Source organism: Leucoraja erinacea, chromosome 3, assembly GCF_028641065.1.
Source record: "Leucoraja erinacea ecotype New England chromosome 3, Leri_hhj_1, whole genome shotgun sequence".
Taxonomy (NCBI): Eukaryota; Metazoa; Chordata; class Chondrichthyes; order Rajiformes; family Rajidae; genus Leucoraja; species Leucoraja erinaceus.
The window spans coordinates 102,666,023-102,681,046 of NC_073379.1; the positions used below are offsets into that span (position 1 = coordinate 102,666,023).

A 15,024-nucleotide genomic window follows, 5' to 3' on the forward strand; every position below is an offset into this window, starting at 1 on the left:
ACCAGAGTTGAGGTATTGTGGGTCCAAGAGAGGTCATCGGAGATGTTGAGCCCCAGGAGCCTGAAGCTGGAAACCTCCATCCTATTGATGTGGATGGGGGTATGCGTGCCGCCCCTAGACTTCCTGAAGTCTACAATGAGCTCCTTGGTCTTCTTGGAGTTAAGGGCCAGGTTGTTTGCGCACCATGCTGCTATGAGCTGGACCCTATAGGCCGACTCATCGTTGTTGCTGATGAGGCCAATCACTGTTGTATCATCTGCATACTTGATGATGGTGTTAGTACCATGTACAGGTGTGCAGTCGTAGGTGAAGAGGGAGTAGAGGAGGGGGCTCAGCACACAGCCCTATGGAACGCCGGTGTTCAGGGTGAGGGATGAAACTAGCCAAGAATCTATTATAAAGTAGTCAATCCTAGAGTAACTATGATATACATGAGTGAAAAAAGAAAATTATTTGTCATTTGTGTGGAAGAATCTCCAGACTAACATTACAGAGTCAAACAAAAAATAATTGCTAAAACTAGCTGATTTATTTGGAAGCACATGATCAGATGCAGATCTGTCCATCGAGGGGTTCAAACAACAGTTAAAATCTCCACCCATTATTAAAAAGTGTTCATTTAACACTTAACAAGTGTTCATTAAACAATTAACTGTTTAAAAAACTCAGGGTGATCAATATTTGGTGCATAAACATTCATCATAGCAACTTTTTGGTTATGAAGAACACCAGTAATCACCAAAAATCTACCATATGGATCAGAAATTGTTTCATAATGAACAAACGGAATTGAGGAGTCAATAAAAATAGAGACTCCTTTCACCTTAGCCTGTGAATTTGAATGAAACTGCTGTCCTCTCCAAAACTTGAAAAATCATTGATTGTCATCTTGCCTTACATGAGTTTCCTGAACAAAAATAATCTGAGCATTTAGTCTACGAAGAACTTAAAACATTTTTTTCCTCTTAATGGGATGGTTCAAACCATTCACATTCCATGAAAGGAAGTTAATAACTTTTTCCATATTGTTTGTAAAAATCATGTGGAATGTAAAGGGTTAATTTCTTAAAGCGTAATAATTCATGATACTGGAAGAAGAAAAAAATCTAGGGCGGAGCCAGAAGTGACAACATTTCAGACATTTTTGTAGTTCAGATTCTGCACAGATGAAAAAAGCTAAGCTAAAAGCAAAAGTCCCCCCCCCCACCCATGCAAAGCCTGAAACTGACCAGTAGACAGTCAGTACGCTACCTAATCCCTTCCCTACCCCCATCTCCCCTAACGACAGCACCCAACGTAAAAATAAAGCATATTTGCCACTCAATAGCCAAAACTAAATTAATGTTATGGTTAAAAAAAAGTACATGTTGGCAGTGGAACACAAGAGCTACTTCATATTATTTATCCAAGGTCAAAATATGAAAAACAAGAACTGTGTTCACTTAATTTGTCTAAAAACAGGGGAGAAAAAAAAATCCTTCAATTTAAATATTTGAAAAACTAACAAATAAAATCTAACAAATTAATATATATAATACCATTACATTAAATTAACAGTATATTAGAGAAGGTAAACATTGTTGTTTGATAGCATCATACTAAAATTCTAAAAAGTAAATTAAAAAAAGATAAACAACTCATCCAGTTAAATTCTTAATCATTACAAAATGATATATTGTCAAAATAGGAAAAGTAAATCTCCAATTATAACTTAATCAGCTATCAATTACTCCCAGTCGCAACTTCACCCTCATAAGCCTCCAGAAAGCTGGAAGCGTCTTGAGGATTGTTAAAAAATCGAATGTTACCATTAAAGAGTCATATACGCAGTCTACCTGGATAAAGTAAGGCTGGGCGCAACTTTTTCTTAAACAACTCAGACATTACATTATGGAAAGACTTTCTTATTTCCAAAAGCTCATAACTATAATCAGGAACAAACCGAAACTTGCATCCTTCATATTCAACCGCGCCAACTTTTTTGCTGCCTGGAGAATATTCTCCTTCATTTGCAAGAAGTGAAACCGAACAATCAAATGTCTCGGTTTATGTTGGGGACCAGATTTCTTCCCAATCCTGTGTGCATTATCCAAAAATGGAAGATATTCATTGTACTCATGTTGAAAGTCTCCTTTATCGTTTTGGAAGCATATTTTATAACATTATCTCCTTGACCTTCCGGAAAACCAACAATTTGCAAATTCAGTTGACGGCTTCTGTTTTCCAGATCCATATTTTTAATCTTGTATTGCAGGAGTGCCAGAGTATTTTCATTCATTCTCCATTCCAGTTTTTCAATCTTCAAATCTCTCTCCTGGCCCAGGGTTCGCAAGTTATCAATTTGTTCCTTCTGTTCACGAGATTCATCTTGTAACATAATCAGCTTGTCTTGAACTTCCTTCAATTTACTCGAAATTCCTTTCACCATTTCTTCCAAACTGCAAAATCTTGTTTTCATTTCATTTTTCAGTTCATCGGTCATTTTCGATAATGCTACTAAGATACTAGAGTCAGAAGCTGTGCCTTTCCCACGTTCCTTCCTTGGGGAAGCTCCTTTCCCTCTTGTCTCCATCCTTTACACGGTCAAAGCATATAAAAGTGTTATCAACACTTTAAGAAAAGTTAGACCGTGCCTTGAAGTCAAGTAATGCCAAGTAACATTGAAAGAGTGGTAAGTAAAAGTTAAAAGTTAAGGGAGCAAACAAATTTGCAACCTGGTGGCATGCCGCCACTAGGAGAGTCCCCCTCTTTCTTCTTAATGGTGCCCTGAAATGGAGGGACTATGTATAAACACTGCTGTAATTTCTACATGGTGAAACCAAAATGTATAAAAATACCCTTTAATAAAATCTGACAATGTGCACTTTAACCACATGTGATTTTTTCTATTACAAATCTCAAAAAGTGAAATATTTTTATAGGCAATTGATTCATTGAAGGTGGATTGGGCTGGGTAACAAACTAAAGTTTGCTTGAACCATTGTTTGCCAGACCTATAAAATTGAAGCCATATCTCATATTAACTTTCTTCTACCTATTTTACAGTCTTGTGTATCCATAGAAGGCCATCACTATTTCAAAGCATAAACAGAGTTCTCCAGTCTTTCCTCATTGCTCACATCTCTGACATTGTGGTTCAGCATCATTGTGGTTCAGCATCTGTTGCTTCCACTGCTTAAATGTTCATTCACAATCAGAAGTGGAAGCAATCTTATAGATGCTGTCCAACTGGAGTGCTATAATGTTTGATCACTGTTACCTTTTCTGATTTATATTCTGTTGGTATGGCTGTGTTCTTCAACATCCTGATGCTTTATTGATTGGGGCTGTAAATTGGTCGGAGTTTTTTTATTGCTGAGTTTGCTAATACTTTAAGGTTTATTTCCGCTGCTTCTTTTGTTATTTTAATGACATATATAAAATACACCTACCTATCATCAATTTTTCCTTCCTATGTATGAATGAGGTACTTTGCTGGGATTTCTATTTCAGTTAAATTGGACGAGGCAGTTCATAAATAAGAAATAGAATGAAACCAATTAATTGAGTGGGCAAGGCAATGGCAACTGATAAGTATTAGACTTTTACATACTTAAGGGCCTGTCCCACTTGGCGATTTTTTCGGCGACTGCCAGCATCATTGACTGACGTGTCAGGTCACCGAAAAGTCGAGGTGTGGTGACACGGCATGATGGCGATGTGTCCTCAAGTGTCTCAACATTTCTTGTGTTGCCGCTGGATTTTGAAATGTTCAAAATCTTTCGGAGACCCTGATACGTCAATCAATGATGCCGGCAGTCGCCGAAAAAATCGGCAAGTGGGACAGGACCTTTACTCCAATGCTTGTTTGTTAATTCATACTGTTTACTCTTTTTGTTATCAATTCCAATTTTTTTCCATTCTTCTTTGCTTTTGAATGTTTTTAATAGCCTTTTGTGTAATATTTCATCAAAAGCATCATGAACTTAATATGCAGTCCCCTGAACTTGTTATCTCCTTAAAGAATTAAAGGAGGTAAGTTAGACATGGTGTTCTCCTCAAAGTAGATTAATATTCCTTAAAATATATTAAAGTTTGCTTAGTTGTACAATTTGTTTTTTGGATTTTTTTAAATTTTAGCCATCTCCCTTTCCATTCTTAATCACCTCCAAGATCCACTGAAAACTATAATAATCACTGCCTCATTTCTCTCCCCCATTGCCCATTATTGCAGTCTGGAAAATTTATTTCTGTATATTGAATTGATTACTTGGTTCATCTTCGAAACAGAAAATAGGGGCAGGAGGAGGCCATTTGGCCTTTCGAGCCAGCACCGCCATTCATTGTGATCATGGCTGATCATCCCCTATCACTAACCCGTGCCTGCCTTCTCCGCATATCCCTTGATTCCACTTGCCCGTAGAGCTCTATCTAACTCTCTCTTAAATCCATCCTGTGACTTGGCCTCCACTGCCCTCTGTGGCAGGGAATTCCACAAATTCACAACTATCTGGTTGAAAACGTTTTTCTTCTCACCTCCCCCTTAAATGGCTTCCCCTTTATACTAAGACTGTGGCCCCTGGTTCTGGACTTGCCCCAACATTGGGAACATTTTTCCTGCATTTAGCTTGTCCAGTCCTTTTATAATTTTATATGTTTCTATAAGATCCCCCCTCATTCCGAAAAGGACCCGTTCACTCCTACTCTTTGCTTCCTGTCTGCCAACCAATTTTCTATCCATGTCAACACCCTGCCCCCAATACCATGTGCTCCAATTTTAGTCATCAGTCTCTCGTGCGGGACCTTATCAAAGGCTTTCTGAAAGTCTAGATACACTACATCCACTGGCACCCCTGCATCCATTTTACTTGTCACATCCTCAAAAAATTCCAGAAGATTAATCAAGCATGATTTCCCTTTCATAAATCCATGTTGACTTGGACTAATCCTTTAACTGCTATCCAAATGCCCCATTATTACCTCTTTAATAATTGACTCCAGCTCTTTCCCACCACCGAAGTCCGGCTAACTGGTCTGTAATTCCCTGTTTTCTCTCTCGCTCCTTTCTTGAAAAGTGGGATAACATTATCTATCCACCAATCCACAGGAACTGATCCTGAATCTATTGAACATTGGAAAATGACCACCAATGCATCCACTGTTTCTAGAGCCACCTCCCTGAGGACCCTGGGATGCAGACCATCAGGCCCAGGGGATTTATCATCCTTCTGTTACATTAGCCTACCCAATACTATTTGTCGCCTAATGAAAATTTCTTTTAGTTCCTCTACCCCCTTAGATCCTCTGTCCTCCAGTACATCTGGGAGATTGTTTGTGTCTTCCTTAGTGAAGACAGATCCGAAGTACCTATTCAACTCTTCTGCCATTTCCTTGTTACCCATAATAATTTCACCCATGTCTGCCTTCAAGGGACCCACATTTGACTTTGCTTCTTTTTTCCCTTGTTTCTTTGCTACTCTTTTTATCTTGTTTCTGTCCTTGTGAATGCTTATCAAAATAGTTATGTTACAATATTTTATGGAGCTTTGTGCTCAAAGAATGTTGGAAATACTAAAATCAAAACCAAAAAGTGTTGGAAATACTCAGCATCTTGGAAAAACTTGTGAATGATCAGTTGAGAAGAGGAGTAGCGTGGGAGATTTGAAATGCAGCCGTTAGTATCCAAGAGTGACTGCGGCTACTGGTGTTTAAAAAGAGCTCAGGCACTAACGGAGGAGCCTATTGAGACTGGTCGTGTTGGGAGCTGTTATATGTTGAGGTGCAAACGCTTTGTTGAGGAAAAGTATTGAGGTTTTGACATAAAACTTTGGCGAGGAGGCTGAATGGAGGGTGATGGAAAGAAGGTATGGTCATTTATTTTGTGTAACTCTTCATTGGTCTTAGTACAGTAGAGATTGTAGTTACAGTACTGGGTCAGCTCCTCCAGCAGATTGTTAGTGAGGCTGCACCTGTATTCAGTTTTGTTCACCCACTATAGGAAAGATGCCATATTCCTATGCAGCAAATATTTATATGGAAGTTGCCAGGTCTTGAAGGCCTGAGCTACACGGAGATATTAGATGATTTTATAGATGTATGTAAAATCATGAGGGGAATAGATAGAGGGAAATCACAGTCTTTTTCCCAGGTAAGGCATCGGTCTCATGTGAGAGGGAGAAGAGTTAAGAGGAACCTCAGGGGCAACTTAGTGACATAGAAAGTTGTGGGTATATGGAACGAGCTGCCAGTGAAAGTAAGGCAAGTACAATGATAATATTTAAAAACATTTCCAGTCTGAATAAGTGTCCTGATCCGAAAGGTCTCCCATCCATATCTTCCAGAAATGCTGCTTGACCCACAGTGTTACTCCAGCATTTTGGGTTCTACATTTAAAACATTATTGGACATAAATAAATAAGAAAGGTTTTGAGGAGCATGGGCCTGTCACAGGTAATAGGGTTAGCTCAGATGAGGCAATTTGATTGATATGAAAGAGTTGTGCCAAAGAGCCTGCTTCCATACTGTTTGACTATGACTCTATCTTGATGCATCTGTGGGAAGTCTTTCATCAGAGCTAGGAAGAAGGGAAAATACGTTTGTCCATATGCAAAGAGGATGGCAACAAGGAATGTCTTTGAAAGGGTAAACTGGACTGACCATGAAATAAGCTGTATAGAAGGTTAGCTGGGCAATGAATAAATTAGAGCAGTTCGGGAGTGAGGACATGGACAAAAGAACATAGATAAAATAAACCAATAGACCAATTATTTATAAATATTTAAGTTTATAAATGGAAGATAGCAATAAAATAATTTCGCTCATCACTAACTTTTGTTGAATGATGATATTGCCATTTTAATGGTTGCGGCCACGTCTCTAGAATTATTTTAAAAAATACAGTCTATGGGGCTTGTTTGGAGCCAACAACAATTGGGCACTAGCTTGCTCATTTGAGACTTTCTTAAATTCCCTAATTTTTCCTGGATTTTTGTAATTGATCCCAGCAGATTGATTCCCCTTGCCAGTCTAAATGATTCCAGTGGGAGCTCAGTTCTTATTCTTGTCCTCTGTAGAACACCTGAGATCTTCAGTATTTGAGGCCAGTGCATGCCTTTTTGGAGTTCAACACTGCAGCTACCACCCTCCTCACCTTCTCATAGTTACTGGCAGAAATGACAAAACAACAATGTTATTTATAGGGATCATCATCAATTTACAGTTTAATTGCTGATGGAATTCAAATGGCTGTTAATTAAATTCCACAAGTGTTTGGTGCTTACCATTGTTGTTTCGGTTTCTATGTATGCACAGGAGGTGGCATGTTACATGCTAAAGGAATTTTTTGTGACTGAGATTTCAACAATGAATTTTAGGTGTCCCTCTCCACACTATGACTGAAGAATGAAGATAATTAGATAGAGAGAAAAAAAAGGGGAAGGAGGGAGCTCACGGCAGAACTTCTTTTCTAAGGTGCCAATAATAATAATAATAATAATAATAATATATTTTATTGTCATTGCACATAAATGCAACGAGATTTGGTATGCAGCTTCCATCCGATGTCATATTTAAAGCTATATTTAAGAGGGAGTTAGATGTGGCCCTTCTGGCTAAGGGGATCAGGGGGTATGGAGAGAAGGCAGGTACGGGATACTGAGTTGGATGATCAGCCATGATCATATTGAATGGCGGTGCAGGCTCGAAGGGCCGAATGGCCTACTCCTGCACCTAATTTCTATGTTTCTATGTCATAACTTAAATAACTAATACAATTTAGATTTAGATACCCCGAGAACATGGTTTGTAAAAAGAACATTAAAACAGTAAAACGGTCAAAACAGACTAAAGTGCAGATGTGTCTGTGCGACGTGACCATCCGAGGGAGACAGTCCATGGGGGTGGGGGCCACTCAGCAGGGCCGGTTCAGAGCCACTATAGCTCTGGGAATGAAGCTGTTTCTGAGTCTGGAGGTTCGGGCGTAGAAGGCCTTGTAACGTCTGCGGAGGGAAGTAGTTCGAACAGTCCATTGCAAGGGTGTGAGGAGTCTTTATGGATGCTGACGGCCTTCCTGAGGCACCGTGTGTGGTAGATGCCCTCCAAGGCTGGTAGCGGTGTCCCAATAATCTGCGCTCTGTGGACGACGCGCTGAAGAGCTCTCCTCTCCACCTCCGTGCAGCTGAGATACCACACAGAGATGCCATACGTTAGTATGCTCTCTGTGGTGCAGCGGTAGAAGGTTGTCAGCAGCTGTTGGGGCAGACCAGTCTTTTTTAATGTTCTCAGGAAGAACAGTCGTTGCAATGAGGTGACAATGAAAATATTTATGCATTTGGCTTTTCCCAGGCAAAACGAAAAGTTGTTCATAAAACTTACAAATTCCCTTCCAATGTTCCAAAAAAGACGCCTCATGACATTTCTTATGGTGTTTCCAAAGACCAGCAAACAGGGAGCTTTAGAGAGCTCGGAAAAATGTTGAAAAGCAGGACCTCCAGGGTTGTTATCTCCGGTTTGCTTCCAGTTCCCCGTGCTAGCGAGAGCAGGAACAGGGAGATACGGGACCTGAACGTGTGGCTGAGGAACTGGTGCACGGGGCAGGGATTTAGATTCTTAGATCACTGGGATCTGTTTTGGGGTAAGGGGGAACTGTACAAAAGGGACGGATTGCATCTTAACAGATGTGGGACCAGCATTCTGGCAGGCAGGTTTGCCATTGCTACACGGGTGGCTTTAAACTGAATTAGGGGGGTGGGGTGTTGAATGGGATAGTGGAAGATGGAGTTAAAGGGAAAGGGTTTCTTAAATGTGTGAGCGTAGAGACCGAGGGGTGTGAAATGAGGGTAGAAGAAATAGGTAGCAAGGTGAAAAGTAAAAGTGGCAGGCAGACAAAACCAGGGCAAAAATCAAAAAGGGCCACTTTTCAACATAATTGTATAAGGGGTAAGAGTGTCGTAAAAACAAGCCTGAAGGCTTTGTGTCTCAATGCAAGGAGCATTCGTAATAAGGTGGATGAGTTGAATGTGCAGATAGCTATTAATGACTATGATATAGTTGGGATCACGGAGACATGGCTCCAGGGTGACCAAGGCTGGGAGCTGAACATCCAGGGATATTCAATATTCAGGAGGGATAGACAGAAAGGAAAAGGAGGTGGGGTAGCGTTACTGATTAGAGAGGGGATTAATGCAATGGAAAGGAAGGACATTAGTTTGGAGGATGTGGAATCGGTATGGGTAGAGCTGCGAAACACTAAGGGGCAGAAAACGCTGGTGGGTGTTGTGTACAGGCCACCTAACAGTAGTAGTGAAGTTGGAGATGGTATCAAACAGGAAATTAGAAATGCGTGCGACAAAGGCAAAACAGTTATAATGGGTGACTTCAATCTACATATAGATTGGGTGAATCAAATTGGCAGGGGTGCTGAGGAAGAGGATTTCTTGGAATCTATGCGGGATAGTTATCTAAATCAACATGTAGACAAACCAACGAGAGAGCAGGCTATTTTAGACTGGGTATTGAGTAATGAGGAAGGGTTAGTTAGCAATCTTGTTGTACGTGCCCCCTTGGGCAAGAGTGACCATAATATGGTTGAGTTCTTCATTAGGATGGAGAGTGACATTGTTAATTCAGAAACAATGGTTCTGAACTTAAAGAAAGGTAACTTTGAGGGTATGAAACGTGAATTGGCCAAGATTGACTGGCAATTAATTCTAAAAGGGTTGACAGTGGATATGCAATGGAAGACATTTAAAGGCTGCATGGATGAACTACAAAAATTGTTCATACCAGTTTGGCAAAAGAATAAATCAGGGAAGGTAGTACATCCATGGATAACAAGGGAAATCAGGGATAGTATCAAAGCGAAGGATGATGCGTACAAATTAGCCAGAAAAAGCAGCATACCGGAGGACTGGGGGAAATTCAAAGACCAGCAGAGGAGGACAAAGGGCTTAATTAGGAAAGGGAAAATAGATTATGAAAGAAAACTGGCAGGGAACTTAAAAACTGACTGCAAAAGTTTTTATAGATATGTGAAAAGAAAGAGATTGGTTAAAACAAATGTAGGTCCCTTGCAGTCAGAAACAGGTGAGTTGATCATGAGGAACAAGGATATGGCGGACCAATTGAATAACTACTTTGGTTCCGTCTTCACTAAGGAAGACATAAATAATTTGCCGGAAATAGCAGGGGACCGCGGGTCAAAGGAGTTGGAGGAATTGAGTGAAATCCAGGTTAGCCGGGAAGTGGTGTTGGGTAAATTGAATGGATTAAAGGCCGATAAATCCCCAGGGCATTAGTAATAATCTTTCAAAACTCTTTAGATTCAGGAGTAGTTCCTGAAGATTGGCGGGTAGCAAACGTAACCCCACTTTTTACGAAGGGAGGGAGAGAGAAAATGGGGAATTACAGACCAGTTAATCTAACATCGGTATTGGGGAAACTGCTAGAGTCAGTTATTAAAGATGGGATAGCAGCACATTTGGAAAGTGGTGAAATCATTGGACAAAGTCAGCATGGATTTACGAAAAGTAAATCATGTCTGACGAATCTTATAGAATTTTTTGAGGATGTAACTAGTAGCGTGGATAGGGGGAAACCAGTGGATGTGGTGTATCTGGACTTCCAGAAGGTTTTCGACAAGGTCCCACATAAGAGATTAGTATACAAACTTAAAGCACAAGGCATTGGGGGTTCAGTATTGATGTGGATAGAGAACTGGCTGGCAAACAGGAAGCAAAGAGTAGGAGTAAACGGGTCCTTTTCACAATGACAGGCAGTGACTAGTGGGGTACCGCAAGGCTCAGTGCTGGGACCCCAGCTATTTACAATATATATTAATGACCTGGATGAGGGAATTGAAGGCAATATCTCCAAGTTTGCAGATGACACTAAGCTGGGGGGCAGTGTTAGCTGTGAGGAGGATGCTAGGAGACTGCAAGGTGACTTGGATAGGCTGGGTGAGTGGGCAAATGTTTGGCAGATGCAGTATAATGTGGATAAGTGTGAGGTTATCCATTTTGGTGGCAAAAACGGGAAAGCAGACTATTATCTAAATGGTGGCCGATTGGGAAAGGGGAGATGCAGCGAGACCTGGGTGTCATGGTACACCAGTCATTGAAGGTAGGCATGCAGGTGCAGCAGGCAGTAAAGAAAGCGAATGGTATGTTAGCTTTCATTGCAAAAGGATTTGAGTATAGGAGCAGGGAGGTTCTACTGCAGTTGTACAGGGTCTTGGTGAGACCACACCTGGAGTATTGCGTACAGTTTTGGTCTCCAAATCTGAGGAAGGACATTATTGCCATAGAGGGAGTGCAGAGACGGTTCACCAGACTGATTCCTGGGATGTCAGGACTGTCTTATGAAGAAAGACTGGATAGACTTGGTTTATACTCTCTAGAATTTAGGAGATTGAGAGGGGATCTTATAGAAACTTACAAAATTCTTAAGGGGTTGGACAGGCTAGATGCAGGAAGATTGTTCCCGATGTTGGGGAAGTCCAGGCAAGGGTGTCACAGCTTAAGGATAAAGGGGAAATCCTTTAAAACCGAGATGAGAAGAACTTTTTTCACACAGAGAGTGGTGAATCTCTGGAACTCTCTGCCACAGAGGGTAGTTGAGGCCAGTTCATTGGCTATATTTAAGAGGGAGTTAGATGTGGCCCTTGTGACTAAGGGGATCAGGGGGTATGGAGAAAAGGCAGGTACGAGATACTGAGTTGGATGATCTACCATGATCATATTGAATGGCGGTGCAGGCTCGAAGGGCCGAATGGCCTACTCCTGCACCTAATTTCTATGTTTCTATGTAATACAGCACCAGGATTTCAGGATTCGTTAAGCTGTAAAAGCAGGATTCGTTAAGCTGTAAAACCATTGGTTGCATTCATGTCACTTCCTGAGCCTATCGAATCAACTAAGTTCCAAGAGCAGAAAATGATTCCTCCTCCACGATGACAATGGGCAATAAATGTATAGACCAACATCTGACTTTCTGGCAGAAGTCATCATGATGGCTTTGTTTAAGCCAGTAGATCAAATGAATTTGTACTGAGTAGCCAAAGCCATGACAACAGAGCTAATGACTCCAGTATGCAAAGGAAATCACATTTGCAAAATAAAACACATTGAAACAACATTGTGTGGATCCCTCTGGAGAAATTTACAGAGTGGATTTACATTTTTGTGGTAGCTGGGTGGATGGACCAATATCCTACCATCAACTTTAAATAATAGTTATCCACTGGAAAACTTTCGGAAAACAAGCATAATCTAAAGATGGCTGCAATAGATGCCTGGCAGAGCATCACCAGAGAAGACACCCAGCAACTGGTGATGTCCATGAATCGCAGACTTCAAGCAGTCATTGCATGCAAAGGATATGCAACAAAATACTAAACATGACTACTTTCATTTACATGACATTGCTGTGTCCCAAACATTATAGTGCCCTGAAATGGGGGGACTATGTATAAACACTGCTGTAATTTCTACATGGTGAAACCAAAATGTATAAAAATGGCCTTTATTAAAATCGGACAATGTGCACTTTAACCACGTGATTTTTTTCTATTACAAATCTCAAATTGTGGAGTACAGAGGTAAATAAATAAATGGTGGGTCTTTGTTCCAAACATTATGGAGGGCACTGTGTGTTTGCATGCTATATTGATATTACACCCTCCTTTAACAATTAATATCTGATTTCCTTTATAGATTTAACTGAGTGAATCATCACCCTAACAAACAACAAAATTGGGGAGGTGGGGAGGTAGGTGGGTGTTTTGGTGAAAGGGCTAATGCTGATTTTTCCACATTATGCAGTAATACTCTGCTGAGAAGAATGCTTTTGGAGTCTGAAGAAGGGTCTCGACCCGAAACGTCGTTTATTCCTTCTCTCCATAGATGCTGCCTCACCCGCTGAGTTCCTCCAGCATGTTTGGCTACCTTATGCTTTTATCTCTATTCATTTATCGTATGTTAACTTCAAAAGAAAATCCTGCTCCTAGTTAGTAGAAGTTAGTTTGGTAGGTGAATATGTCAGCAACATTTTGGACTAGACACAGATTATCTGAATTTCATAATTGGCATTATTATTCTGCTCAATTAATCACATAAAATAAAAATAATAAGAAACTGAGAAAACCATGAAAGCAAGAAGGAAATATGAGGTGAATGAGAAGGGCAGCACAGCACAGCTGGTAGAGCTACCGCCTCACTGTGCCAGAGACCAGGGTTCTATTCTAATGTCAGATCCTGTCCGTAGTGTTTGCACCCTGTGAATGCATGGCTTTCCTCCGAGTGCTCCGGTTTCTTCACATATCCCAAAGACGTGCGGTTCTATATGGTAATTGGCCTCTGTAAATTACCCACAGTGTGCTGGGAGTGGATGCCAAAGTGAATCACAGAAGTAGTCTAAACAAGTGGATCCTGGATCCTGCCTACTGAATTTTTTATGATTACCCCCCCTCCTCACCCTGGAGAGAGCTCTGTGCATACATGCAGTTTTCTTCCTCAATAGTGAGCTGCAAAAGAGCTTTATTTTTTTATTTAGAGTGGCAGTTGCTGAGACATATACAGGAGGCACAAGCGTTACAGATACGAGCTTCTGGGAAGTGGTCACATCAACTCCGAGAATTAGGCCATTCAGCTCATCAAGTCTCAAAAGCAATCCCGAAAGGATAGATCCTAGTTAACACGAGGAACTCTATTCTTCCATGGATCCACATGGTAGATCACCACAACAGATAAGCGCTGATAGACTGGGAGTCACACAAATGCCAGAATTGTTGTGGAGAATTTAAACAAAATAACCCTCTGTGCATAACAATCCGAACACAATGTAATACACCAATGATCTGCTGATGCATAAAATTCCCCCCGATTTTGATATTTAAGTCCACCTGAACCAAACATCACCCATTCCCTGTGTTTAAGAAGGAACTGCAGATGCTGGAGAATCGAAGGTACACAAAAAAGCTGGAGAAACTCAGCGGGTGCAGCAGCATCTATGGAGCGAAGGAAATAGGCAACGTTTCGGGCCGAAACGTTGAAGAAGGGTTTCGGCCCGAAACGTTGCCTATTTCCTTCGCTCCATAGATGCTGCTGCACCCGCTGAGTTTCTCCAGCTTTTTTGTGTACCATCACCCATTCCCTTCTCTTTAAACTTAAACAATATAAATTCCTGATCAGTTGTGACATGAGGACTGATCTATCTGAATCATTGGTAAAAACAAAACAGTAAATTGTACATTTTTTGACGGCAATAATGTAAGGACAAGAGAAAGGAACCGAATATTTTATCCAATCAAAAAACTGGTGCAATTACTTTTATATGAATAATGTCCTTCTATATTGGAAATATATTTTCTCCCTTTTTGCAGGATAACAGTACACCAGAGGAGCATGCACTCTATGTCTGGGATCACTTCATCTCCAGATCTTCTGCCAAGAATGTGGTATTTGTTGCCCACAGTTACGGTGGCCTGGTGTTTTTGGAATTAGTAAGTACTTTTTCTTCTTTACTAATCATTTTTTTTTTTGTTCACTGCACATTTCAGACATCATAAGCATAATGATCTTCGAGCATATTTAAACAATTTTCTTGATATCTATGTATAGCCATTTCATTCTAAATCTGTATTCATTTGTTTTCTAATCAACAAAACACATGAACAAATGGGTGTATATTTGGATTATTTTGAATAGTGGATTAGTAAATGTTACAATTTAATGTGTAGCATGATATCAGGTTGGGTTAAGTGAACATGACTCAGCAATTTTTGCATGATGTTATTAGTCCATTTAGGAAACCAGTCACCAGTACTTAATTGAAATAGTGACTCCTTTGAACAATCACTAACAGTTTAATAGACATTTTGAAGCAGTTGCACTTCTGTCAATGACAATAAACGATTATAATGGTTGCAGTTACAGATTAAAACATAAATGTGGCAGAATAAGATCATTGAGAACAATGCCTCAATGATAAAATTACCATTTCAAAAATGGATTTTTCATAGAAAATGTATTTGCCACATTAAGGGACAGA

The 15,024-nt window shown here is 40.4% G+C and overlaps 1 protein-coding gene across 2 annotated transcripts in view; it reads left to right on the forward strand.

The window, feature by feature from the left end:
* fam172a (family with sequence similarity 172 member A) overlaps positions 1-15,024 on the forward strand; it is a 430,929-nt gene that overhangs the window by 211,306 nt on the left and 204,599 nt on the right. For both annotated transcript variants that reach the window (XM_055633335.1, XM_055633336.1), the window contains exon 8: positions 14,357-14,476. In XM_055633335.1, coding sequence (XP_055489310.1) covers positions 14,357-14,476 — 120 coding nt within the window. The remainder of the gene's footprint in view (positions 1-14,356; positions 14,477-15,024) is intronic.